General features: G+C 43.0%; 1 protein-coding gene across 1 annotated transcript in view; it reads right to left on the reverse strand.

Moving 5' to 3' along the window:
- The window catches only part of DNAH11 (dynein axonemal heavy chain 11), a 281,936-nt gene that overhangs the window by 123,401 nt on the left and 145,047 nt on the right, over nucleotides 1-13,488 (reverse strand). Inside the window, 3 exon segments of the mRNA XM_081800433.1 lie at nucleotides 4,070-4,247; nucleotides 9,787-9,918; nucleotides 12,894-13,044. Coding sequence (XP_081656559.1) covers nucleotides 4,070-4,247; nucleotides 9,787-9,918; nucleotides 12,894-13,044 — 461 coding nt within the window.

Raw genomic sequence — 13,488 nt, forward strand, 5'->3', positions numbered from 1 at the left:
AAAAAACAAATAATCCAGTCAAAAAATGGGCAGAAGACATCAACAGACACTTCTCCAAAGAAGACATACAAATGGGTAACAGACACATGAAAAAATGTTCATCATCATTAGCCATCAGGGAAATTCAAATCAAAACCACACTGAGATACCACCTTACACCAGTTAGAATGGCAAAAATGGACAGGGCGAGAAACAACAAATGTTGGAGAGGCTGTGGAGAAAGGGGAACCCTCTTACACTGTTGGTGGGAATGCAAGTTGGGTACAGCCACTTTGGAAAACAGTGTGGAGGTGCCTCAAAAAATTAAAAATAGAGCTACCCTATGACCCAGCAATTGCACTACTGGGTATTTACCCCAAAGACACAGATGTAGTGAAAAGAAGAGCCATATGTACCCCAAAGTTCAAAGCAGCAATGTCCGCAATAGCCAAACTGTAGAAAGTGCTGAGATGCCCTTCAACAGATGAATGGATAAAGAAGATTTGGTCCATATATACAATGGGATATTACTCAGCTATCAGAAAGGATGAATACCCAACTTTTACATCAACATGGATGGGACTGGAGGGGATTATGCTAAGTGAAATAAGTCAAGCAGAGAAAGTCAATTGTCATATGGTTTCACTTATTTGTGGAACATAAGGAATACCATGGAGGACATTAGGAGAAGGAAGGGAAAAATGAAGGGGGGGAAATCAGAGGGAGAGGAACCATGAGAGACTATGGACTCTGAGAAACAAACTGAGGGTTTTAGAGGGGAGGGGGTGGAGGGATGGGTTAGCCTGGTGATGGGTATTAAGGAGGGCACATAATGCATGGAGGACTGGGTGTTATATGAAAACAATGAATCATGGATCACTACATCAAAAACTAATGATGTATGGTGACTAACATAACATGGAAAAATAAAATAAAATTTAAAAAAATGAAGAACAGAAATAAACCCGATTCAGGGAACACGGACTAATATATAAAGTCAGGGAAAGAGGTAGCAGGTGCAGATATGCAAGAAATAGAATCCTGCACAGTGATTAAAACAGAGTTGACATTTCTTGCATTTTTGGTGGCCAAATTAAAAAGGGGGTAAAAAAAAAAACCACCTGCAAGATTCAGATTGGTTCTTAAAAAAAAACATTAACACCTAAATTCTGCAATATATTCTCCCCTGTTTGGTTAGCTTATACTGAACACAACTGAGTATTTTATAGATCATTCAGGATCATTTTCATGATTATGAATATTTACACTAGAATTCTGCTTTAATTTGGTGATACTCTCAGGGCCTACTGAAAGGCACAGACTGTTCTATGCTACATCAAACAGTCCCAGATGACTGTTTTTCATCAGAGTTACATTTTACACTATTTTTTTTCTCCTCTTTGGCTGCTCATTGTCATCGTGTGCTTTTTAATTTGGCTATTAGCTCAGTTCTCTACACAATAATTCACACTTCCTGAGAGCTGAGTATGTGACAGGTACGATGTTAAGCAGCTTCATACGCTAGGTCATCTGATACTCATAATTAACTTATGAGGGGACTTGTGTCATGATTTTCATTTCAGACACGATGAACCTAAAGCTTAGAGAACATGGTAACTTGACCAAGGTCACAGCAAAGTAGTAAGTGGTGGTACTTGGATTAAAACTCAAGCCCGTCCAGAGCCCAAGCCCTGTCTCCCCTAACACACAGAAGGTGCGTCAGGACATGGACTGGACACACGTTATGTCATCTCTTGGCTCTCCCATTTTCCATATGTAAAAGGTTATTAATAGGCTATGCCTTAGAAAGTTGTTTTAAGGATTAATCTATGTAAAGCAATTAGAAAAGGGTCTGAGATAGACTTATGTAATATTAGCATTGACTATGATTGCTGACTCAGTATGGTTCCCTTCCAATATGTTAAGAAGCTGTTAGTGGAATAACCACACTTGGTACAACTGTGTGTAGAGTAAGACTATAAAGTTCTAATAGGTTCCCTGTTGAATAAAAGATGTCGTTGGTCAGATCCATCAACCTCGCCATACCAGTTTTTGATCTTTGGTTAATTATGAGTTCTCACCTTTCAGCCAGCTAGGTAATACTCCCAGGTAGGTGAAGTCCAGGCAGGTTGAGCAAAAGCAGATTTCCAAAATATATCAAGCAGATGGAACAGACATGGTTGGTTGCCTCCCAGCACCCATCTCTTCACTTCCCTTCCTGTCAGAGCTCCCACTTTGTCCAAGTCTCCATGCTTCTTCCACGCACTCATGTGCTCAACCTGGCTCCTATGGTAGTGTGATGCCCCGTCAAATCCAGTTAGGGTAACCCAGTACCTGGCCTGAGGCAGGTTAGGGGCGGCTTGTGAGCCCTGGAGTATTAGATGTTCAAGAGGCAGTCTGCTCTGGGGCTTCTGAGAAGTTTCCTCACTCTTAATAAAAAATATGTGACAAAGTGTCCTTTCCCTCCGAAGGTAACTCCTGGGACACTGGAGCCAGGCCAGGAAGGATACTAGGCTTAAAAATGATGCCAGTGTTAAGAAGGGCAGAGCAGAGATGGAAAGACCCAAATCCTTGGTGATATCACCAAGTCACAGAATTAATCAGTCTTGGGGCCATCCTACTTCTGATTGCTTGTTTGTGAAGTTTCCTCATGGTTAGGTTTATGGGTTGAACTGTGTCTTCCCCAACTCCATATGGTAAAGCCCAAATCCCTACTACCTCAGAATGTGACTGCATTTGAAAACATCAAGAGATGGTTAAGTTAAAATGAGGCCGTTAGGGTAGGCCCTACCCCCATCTGACTGGTGTCCTTGTGAGAAGAGGAAATTTGGGCAGACTTGGAGACATGCTCAGGGAGGCACACACACACACACACACAAAGGCCATGTGTGGACACAGCAAGAAGGCGGCCATCTGCAAGCCAGCGAGAGAGCGCTCAGGAGAAACCAAATCTCCCAACACCTCAATCCTGGATTTCTTGCCTCGGGAAAGAACTGTGAGAAAATGAATTTCTGACATTTAAGCCACCCAGTGTGTGGTATCGTGTTAGGGCAGCCCCCGGACACTAACACAAGTAGAGTAGGCCCCTAGTGCGATGACTGGTGTCCTTATACAAAGGGGAATTTGCACACAGAGACACACACACGGGGAAAATGCCATGTGAGGATTGGAGCTATGCTGCCATGAGCCAAGGCACCTTGAGATCACCAGTGAACTCCAGACGGAGGCCTGGAACGGACTCTCCCTGACAGCCTCAGAAGGAACCATTCCTGCTGACACTTGGTCTTTCAACGTCTAGCCTCCAGAACCACGAGACAAGAAATGTCTGTTGTTTAAGCCACCTACCTTGTGGCGCTTTGCTCCAGCAGCTCCAGGAAGCGAATACACTGGGTTTTCTCTTATTTCACACCAGCTGCCTAGTTAATACCATGGAAACCCCCTATACTCTCTAGTCACACAGCACCACTGGAAGCACTAAGCTCCCAAGTGAATCAGAATGTCGTGATTTTAAGAAGTCTAATGAAAAGGAAGCGAGATTGGGGCAGAAGAAGACGACGACTGAAGAATAAGTCAACATCAGAGAAATGTAAAACAACAATCTATGAAGAGAAATAATTAAAAAACAAAAAAGATTCATTTTGATTTCTCAGCGGCCATGAGAATTGGAAACCTCTGAGTTGAGGAGCTTGAACACATCCATTTTATGGCTTAGGGGGCTAAAGGAAAGACGTTCTAGTGAAAAGTGCTGTCTAATAAATTCACAATACGGTCAGATATGAGAATCACTGGAACTAACAGAAATATGTCTTTGATTTTTAATAAAACTCACAAAATGTCTGAGATATTAAGAAAGCAGTTACTCTAGACTTAAGCTGAAATTTTTTAATAAAAAAGTTTGCATAAACTTAAGAGCCGTCTCACTAGTTGTTCTTATAACTAAGATTCTTCTCTCCCAGGCAATATGCTATATATGCTTGACCATATCAACAAAAATTTTTCCATCAGGCAGGAAAAGAAGGACAGCTCAAACGTGAAACAAAAAGGCTCAAAGCAGCACAGTGTGGTTTGAAAGTTACTACGTTCCATCCACCTACCTGCAGAGGTACCTCTGGATCCATAGTAAATTTGGGGACTTTATCAGCCCAAGGCAAGAATTTCTTAGTTTTGTGGTCCAGATAATAATCGAAGATTGTCCCCTGGGATGGAAACTTTACTGCTTTCATCTCTTTATGCCACCACCGACTGAATTCAGCTTGAGAGCCAGAAAGCTAAGGAGAACCAGAGAAATCCTTATTGCAGACCTAGAGGTAATTTTGAACACATACAAAGCCCCTCCAAATCCTGTTCAACACAGTATTTGCCATGTAAAGAGTTATAATTACAAATGGGATTGAGAAACTGACCCAAGAAAAATAAATAACTAGAAGGAACTTAAAATGAGTGATAATATCAGAGAGGCAGAAAGCTATAATTGCCATATATCCATCAGGTACAAATTTTCTGGAGTAATTATTAACTTAAAAAGCAAAGTAAGGTTAGGTGAACCTTAGATTACCCCTGGGTTATTCAATTTAACAGTGAGCTCCATGCAAATTACTATGCTAGGTTCAGCGAGACAGTGGTTCTCAAACACTGGTGTTGATTTCTACCAATATTCACATCAATTTGTGATAAAATAAAAAAGGTAAGAACACAGGAATACTTTTTTAAAAACTGGTAACATTATTTGATTTCAATACTGCCCTCTATTTGAGCTTATAGGCTTCTTGGACCTTTTGGTGTTGAAACAGCTTTCCTTTTATAAAATTATGGTATTCATTATGGTCCTTGTTTATAAATGTCCTCATTTAGAAAAGTAAACATTTGGTAACCCTATTTCATTCCTTCAAGTCATTAATCAAACCGTCTATCTTTGAAATTCGAAATCTGGGAACCCCCACCATGAGGGATGAGGAAAGGCATGTTCTTGGTTTTCTAGCAGGGCACAAGTAAGGGGTGCAGTTGAAAACTCTCGAGAGACAAACTGCGCCCTACAGAGAGGAATGACAGTGGTAGGGAACAGGCTCTCCTCGCTAGAAGGTGCTCCTTTTTATACGATGGTAGGTACAAGTCCTTTGCTACTAGATTAGGGTTTGGAAAACAAAGAAGGGGAAATGGCAACTGTGTATCAGCAGCTTATCAAACCCTTCTGTATCTATACGAAGACCTGGCCTACTGTCTCCAACATCCACTGGACGACCCGGCCTACTAACTCCCTCCAGCCACAGCACAAGCTGGCATAGTGACTTCTGTATCCGCAGGATCATCTACCACAGTGAGCTTCGGTGAACTCTAAGAACAGTGTGTTTGAGTGGCCATGGCATTCAGCAGTCTCCTACTTTCTAAGACCTTAACTCCTATTTTTCTCCAGTGACATTCTTTTTTGTTTTTTTTTAAAGATTTTATTTATTTATATGACAGAGAGAGAGAACACAAACAGGGGGAGTGAGAGAGGGAGAAGCAGGCCTCCCCCTGAGCAGGGAGCCCGATGCGGGACTCGATCCCAGGACTCTGGGATCATGACCTGAGCCAAAGGCAGACGCTTGACCCACTGAGCCACCCAGGCATCCCTCTCCAGTGATATTCTTCAAACTGCTCTTTCTTTGGTATCCTATGTCCTTGGACTATGGCCCACTTCTAGTGCTGGAGTGATCACACCCATGAGCAGAGACAGGATGGCTGGAGAAGAGGTGTGTGTGTCGAGGGCAGAGAAGGGTGAGGAGTCTTAGCAGGCAGAGCTTGTCCCCATCTTCCAAATAGGCTGAGCTCACACTCCTATGCACCACCACTCATGTGTCAGTGAGGCTCGTGTGAGTTATTTTCCAGTTGGTGCCATGGGTATTTTATCACCCTATGAAAGTTGGTCTTAAATCAAATCAGTTCTGAAGGTAAAACACTTGGCACCATTCTCTGTAGGCAGAGTACAGAGGACTTCGACTTTACATCAAAATTTGCTAACCACTACATCAGCAAGATCATTTTAGTAACACATCTTTGACTCATTAGTTCACTCAACTACAACACATTTGTTCTAGACTGCGGAAGAAAGCCAACAGAATGTCTGCCGTCACAGAATTTATGGGGAGATAGAAGCAGAGACACGAGGAAGCAAGGGGAAGCAGAGGCTAAGCCGATAAATGCAGAAATAAATAGGTGCTGTGAAAGTAGAGTTTGCTCTAAGTGAGAGTAACGGGTGAATCTATTTTTATTTCAATTCTAGTTCATTAACCTACAGGGCAATACTGGTTTCAGGAGTAGAATTCAGTGATTCATCACTTACATATGACACCCAGCGCTCATCAGAATGAATGCCCTCCCAAATACCCATCACCCTTCTAGCCCATCCCCCACCCACCTCCCTCCACCAACCCTCAATGTGTTCTCTCTCTTTAAGAGTCTCTGTGGGGGCACCTGGGTGGTTCAGTCTGTTAAACCCTTTCTCCGCCTTCTTGTCAACAAGGGATGAATCTATTTTATTTTTTTAAAGATTTTATTTATTTGACAGAGAGAGAGATAGTGAGAGCAGGAACACAAGCAGGGGGAGTGGGAGAGGGAGAGGGAGAAGCAGGCTTCCTGCTGAGCAGGGAGCCCGATGTGGGACTCGATCCCAGGACCCTGGGATCTCGACCTGAGCCAAAGGCAGACACTTAACGACTGAGCCACCCAGGCGCCCGGGGGTGAATCTATTTTAATTGGATGTCCAGGTGAGCCATCTTTGAGAACCGGCACAGATTAGGGAGAAGACGGCTCCAAGAAGCAGGAAGAGGTCATCACGGGGTCATCACAGGCCAAGATCCTGTGGTATGACAGACCTTATATTCCAGAAATGGGCACTGCAGCTGGTGGAAGGGGGTGGGAGGTGGGGAGAGAGGTAGGGGTAGGCAGAAGAAGCAGGGAAAGACTGGCAGGACCAGATCCAGGGGCCGTGTAAATAGTATTACATTTTTCACTTTATCCGAAAGGCAAACGGAATCCATTAAAGTGTTTTAAACTCTCAAGTGTATCATATAATTCAATTTACATTTAAAAAAATTGCTCTGGCTGCTGAGAGGATAATGGATTACGGGGGAGGTACAGAAGCAGACCAGTGAGGCTGTTACCTTAGAAGCCAAGGGAGCAGTACTAATAGCGGTTTATGGGAGCTCAGGGAGAGTTGATCCAAGACCTATTTTGGAAGCTGCCTGCAATGGCCTGGCTTCGGAACACCGGACCCGAGTCAGCGTGCTGCAGTCAGAACGTGGCTCCGACATTACCTGGGCATCCTCAAGCAGGCTATCTAAGTTTCGGCTCCTTTTTTTGTTAAAAGGGGAGGAAGGTAGTTGTACCTATACATAGAGGTTTTATTTTTTTGAAGATTCAGTAAAATAGCCAACGAAGAGGCCTAAGCACCTTCTTGGACATCCGGCAGGTGCTCAGATTTGTTCAACTAATAAATGGCTATCTTAAGAGCATTTCTTCCGTCTTTTTCATTCATGTTTCCAACTATATAGTTTCTGTTTTGAATGTTTCGTAGTTAGAGCCCTTTTGAAGATGTGAAGGTGATGGTGATGAGGAGGAGGATGAAGAAGATGAGGCTTATTTAGGGAGAGAGTGTCTGGAGGAGTGAGGTGACCACTGTGGTGGCCCAGTGCCCGGCTTGACGGACTGCTGGGAAGGCTGCCATGTTTGAAAACTGGAAAGATGAAAAGTCAATCAGCTGGGAGGGAAGTGGTCAGGAATAGAGGGATCTCTGCTGTCCACATCCTACTCACACAATTTTACCTGGTTTACATCCTAGCGAAGGAAAAAACCTTGTGGAGAACCCCAGGAGGACATAAAAAAATATGGGGGAGGGGGAAGCTGGGGAGAGGGGAGATTCTGCCCGTGGCCTCCATGAAGGAGAAGTCCATGCATGCTGTAAATTGTGCCTGAGAAAAACCACATGAAGTCACCCAACACCAACTCTTGACTTTCACTCAAAGAAAATGGGCTGCTTTTCTTCAGAAAGCCCCTGGATACTACAGAAGGAAATGTGGCTTCTGAGAAGGATCAAAATCAGATCTAGCAGGCCAAGTGAATTCCACACCTATTTATAGACACGGTTTATGGTAACCTAGTGACAAGAAGCAGAACCGGCAACAGGTTTTAGTAACCATGTATCTGAGGATCTACAACAAGTCAACCAATGGAAATATGGGGCCCTCTTGGCTGTGATGCCTTCCAATTTAAATTCCCTGTTTACATCCGGAAATATCTGGCAAAGTCTGGAAGATGCGTGCCATCTATTTTTAAGGCAAAGATTCAGGGGTACCCGTAGGATCAGTCATTGAGGTACCCTGGCCCAGGTCGCCTTTGGAGATGTACATGGGTGTGAATCCTGGTACTGTCATTTCCTATCAGTGTAACCTTGGTCAAGCTCCTTTGCCCCTCTGAGCTTTATGAGCACCATGAAGGTAGACTGAACAATTACTGGAAACATTACGTGACAAAATCTACATGCAGAGGAGCATGGTGGAGATGAGATGTGCCATCCTCTAATGTTGAAACACTCCCACTTTGCACCTGAGTAAGTCTAAGCCATGTGTACACGTGTGTGTATGTGTATGCACGCACTCGAGCAAGCTCGTCTCAAGTGTTTGCCCAAAAGAAATCAGCCACGGATGAGCTATGCTACCAATGCTGGGCAGGCATAGTAGCCTCATGTTAGGCTGAAGGCAAGACCCTTGGAAAGGATCTGGCCTGAGTTGAGTCTGATTCCTAAATAATTACCCCGGGAATCATGTAAGAGACTGACTGGAGGTAAGAGACCAGAGACAGGGAAACCGATTTCAAGGTTCTTACGTGCTGTATACTGCATGTGTCCACTCCTCTCACCCCACATCTCTATGTTGAAGCTCTAACCGCCACTGTGATGGTATTTGGAGATGGGGCCTTGGGAGGTAACTCGGTTTAGATGACGTCATGAGGGTTGGGCATTCATTATGGGATTAGTGCCTTTATAAAAAAGACATCAGAAAGCTTTTTGTTCTCTGTCATGTGAGGACACAGCAAAAAAGCACCTGTCTGTAAGCCAGGAAGAGGGTCCCAGCCAGAACCTGACCATGCTGGCACCCTGACCTTGGACTTGAGCCTCCAGAACCGAAAGTAAAATTCTGTCAGTTACGCCATCCAAGGTACGGTATTTTGTTACGGCAGCCTGAGCTAAGATGCTGTGACGGCCCAGGACAAGCTAAAGATGATACATTCCTGAATGGAGGCTGTAGGGACGGGGAGGTGGGGACTGACCTGACAGCTGTTGTGTGACTGAAAGGGTCTGATAATCACGGGATACAGAAGTAAAGAAGAATGGGGTCTCCCACGTTTTTAGCTCGAGCAACTGGAAGGAATGAGAGTATCCCCGAGGATAAGAAAGGGAGCAGAGGAGGAGCCAGTGGGGGGCTGGGGCAGATGAAGAGCTCTGTCTCCGTCACAGAGAGCCGAGCGGCATCTGGAAGAGCACGCTGCCGGCCCTGCTCCCGAGGCAGGCGGAAACACCGACCCCTGGGCTCCGAAGAGAGACCGGGGCAAGGCTATGGGTTCGGCAGCATCCGCCAAAGTTAGAGCTACCAGCCTGGATGAGCTGGCCTAAACACACTGGCTTACAAGAGAACAGGGCAAATGGCAGAGATTTTTGATGATATTAAAAAAAAAAAAAACAAAAAAACCCCAAAACACAGGGATCACATTACAACCTGCCTCCCAAGTAAAACTGGTGCTAAAATTATTTCTGTGAACTATCTCAAAACATACCTGATCTTGCAGCAGAGTGCCTCCGAATGCCCAGATACAAGCAAAGACAAAGTAGACTTCATAAACCTCTTTTGGGCTGTCCGAAGGTACGTTGTCAGGAGTCAACAAGCATTCTAGAAGGGTACAAATAGTCTAAAGAAAAATAAATAGCTACTTACTTAGGGCAGCAACTCCTTAATAGCAGAGTAAGGTCAAAGGACATACTAACAAATCCACTTACTCCTTATGAGATTATAGAATTTTCCCCAATCTGGGACTTGCTACATTGAGACAGACCAAAATTACTGCCTTGGTTTTCTAAGGCAATACGGGAAAACCTTTGTCACTTTTAATGAAACCGATCTTCTAAGTAATCAAGTCTTTTTAAAAAAGGACTATCTTATCCAGTTCGTGATCACTATAATAAACATGAATACATATAGGCACAAAGAAAAGATAATGGGGAATACATTTAAGCTTTTTTTTTTTTTTATTATTAACAGGGAGTCACAGTACAGAGTCGTCTACAGCTCACATTCTCACTCAGTAACAAACTAAAGATATCTTGCCTTCCCAGTGAGCGCTGCCCTACGGTATCGGTGGGAATGAGTGCATAAGATTCCACTTGACAGGGAGGTATTTATTCATTTCCCTCTTGCTGGACATTTAGATAACCCATTTTCCCTTAGTGCTTTGGCAGTGGCTTTTCCCACCTGTTGTATAAACTTAGAAAGTCGGACCGGCAGCCTTCGCCTATTACTTTTTTTTTTTAACACCAAACTAAATTTAACCTTGGAAGAAATGCTCTTCAGGAACTTGTCCTTCACTCCCTCCATGTGAGACAGCAATGTGCTGTTGGTCAGAAACAGAGCCTGAGTTCAGGACAATCAGGTCAGTGATGAGGGGAACATGGCTGCTTGCAAAGGCCTTTCCCAAAGGGAACAATAACCAGTCATGAACATGTTTTCCGGCTACTTCTCTGAATCACAGAAACAGTTGTCACTTAGTAACATTATCCCAGACTCTCAGAACTCCTGGTACCCTTCTCCTGGTTTCTGAAGGCAGCCGGAGATTTCATACAGACAGCAAGCTGTAACAAAACAGGTCAGGATTGCCTGTGGGTCTTTCTTCCCCAGCCATGAAAGCTGGGGAAAACCTATGGTAACCTGGAAAATAGCTCCTGGAAATAATTTACAAAGGTTTCCAATTTGAAAAGTTGACCGCCTGTTATATTTTTCAATCTTCTCTCTTGATTTCTATTATGTTATATAGTTCCATATCTGCCAATTTAAAATAATCCTCCAAAAGAAATAAAAATCACCCATTTGTTATCAAGAAAAGCCCTGGTGCTCTAAGGGACTGTTAAAACCAAAACCAAAACCAAAACAGGGACTGGAAGACTTCAATGTGATGTTATCCGCTCATCTGGAGACTCTACTAACTCACCACTTTTCTGTTTTCTCCCAAACACAGTACTTGGAAAACACTTAGAGCAGCTCTATGTCAGAAACTGGTAACATCAGACTCTGGTGTATCTTATGAAGGAGTTAATATACCTAACCAAACTTAAAGCAAATACATGTCATTTATTGGAAAATGGAGCACATTAATTTATTAAAGTAGTCATTTGAAGGTATTCCCTTTTGTACTCAAATTCATCTCGAATTTTGTCACGTAATCACAGAAAAGACACTACTCTATAAAACAACAGCTGAAAAGGAGCTGAGGATAAAATGCCATTTCTGAATACTACAAAAGGAGGAAGTGAGAGGGAAAGTCATATTAATTCCTACTGACCTATTTTCACACTACTCTTGAATGAAAAAATTCACACTACAGAGAATCACACAAATACATAAGTCAACTTGAGAAAGAACACAATCATGCTTTTCCAAGTACTACACCAGAGGAAGTCTAATTAGGGTAACCACATAATTAATTCATTATGAATAAATTCAGACCTGCTTTCAGAAATAAATTATACCTCAGATAATTACTGTTGAAGACTATCGTTTACTTAATTGGTGTGTGAATTATCCAAAAACCTGAACTTTCTCTTCTTATTATGCTTGTGACTATTTCTAATTTAGCTTCAAACAAATCTGGTAACATAGTACTCTGAAACCAATTTTGTTCCTAGAGGAAAAAAAAAGGATTTCTAATTGTAAACCTTTTGTGAAGTTTTATACTTGTAAAGGCTGGGGACTGTTTTTCTTCATGCTGAGATTAAGATCACAACCTTCATTTCTGTGTGCTGTGAATTATTTTCATTTGCTTCCATGACAACCTATCACATATACCCTTCAGTCTTACCAGCTGTCTCAGAAGGAGAATCAGAACAGACTAGTAACTGGAGTATTATGAACTCTCCATTGGGAGTGACCTGACTTTTGGGGGAGGGGGGAGAACAGAAAGGAAGAAGAGCATGGGAGGGCCGTGGGTGGTCAAGCCCAGAAGCTTTCTTTTACTAGCCTGCATCTTTAGTTGCTGGATTTACTGTAGTCAAAAAACATACTGAACCCCTTTCTCTGGGCCAGTTTCTTAGAAGACAGAAAAATAAATATGGTTGTTACTACTTTGTTCTTCTTATTCTATTCCAATATACTTGGAGGAGAACAATGATTAAGTAAACACATACTTGGCCCCCGCTATGTGCGAGGAACTCTGTAAATTTCTGGGGATGTCAAAATAAATACAAGGTAGCTTCTGCCCTCTAGATGACAGTCTCATGGGAAAAAAAAAAAAAAACCCAACAGACTACAACCCAGAGTGATAACAGACTGTGACAGGTGTGTAGGTTTGTAAAAACACTGGGGGACATGGAGCTGGGGAAAGGGAAAGACAGATGGAGCAACCTGACGACCCCAGTGATCTTTGCCTCTTCTTTTTTTAGGTTTCATTTTTTCAAGTAGGCTCTACACCCAGCATGGAGCCCAACACGGGGCCAGAACTCACGACCCTGAGATTAAGACCCGAGCTGAGATCTAGAGTCAGATGCCCAACTGACTGGGTCACCCAGGCGCTCCTCTCTGCGTTCCCATCGAGCAAACGAAACCTCCTGCTGCCTCAGTCAGGTCCCACACTACCGCATCAGGACTAGAGCGTGGATGGTGTGCCCAAAGCCGCACCTGCACCAGGCTGTTCTCTAGAATTGAAGTGATGGTTTTAAAGCTTGTTCTCAGCTTATCCAAGCATGCAGGAACATATTTATCAAAAAGAATAGTTAAATTGGCCTTTTCTGATTGATGCCGCCTTCTGTCTATCCAACTGGCCACATACCTGAAAAAGAACACAGAAAGGCTTTTATTGAACACGAGGCTTGAAAAGCCAAATTTCACCAACTCAAAAGCTTCCCCCACCCACTCAACACAGCTTGGTGCCACCCTTCGGGGACATGTTTAGTGAGTTCATTCTATTTCTCAAACGGCAAATATTTTTAAATGACCCCTTAAAAACTTGTTCTAATGGCCATTTTTACTTTAATGAAAAAAATGTAACAGAAACTCCTAATAGCACTTAGAAGGCAAACATAATAGAGTCTAAGTAGGCCATTACTGAGCATTTATAAGGAGGTACAGCATGTCATTTCCTAAGGGAATGAAACTGGTTTCATAGGGCAGGCTTTATTTATGAAAACAGCTTGGGATTTTTCTTGATTAATCTTGGCATCAATTATTTAGTAATGACAAATCAGTTACATATAAAAAGGTGAAAATTCCATAG

This window comes from Leptonychotes weddellii, chromosome 12, assembly GCF_054177405.1.
Source record: "Leptonychotes weddellii isolate Sample4059 chromosome 12, ASM5417740v2, whole genome shotgun sequence".
NCBI classification, from domain to species: Eukaryota; Metazoa; Chordata; class Mammalia; order Carnivora; family Phocidae; genus Leptonychotes; species Leptonychotes weddellii.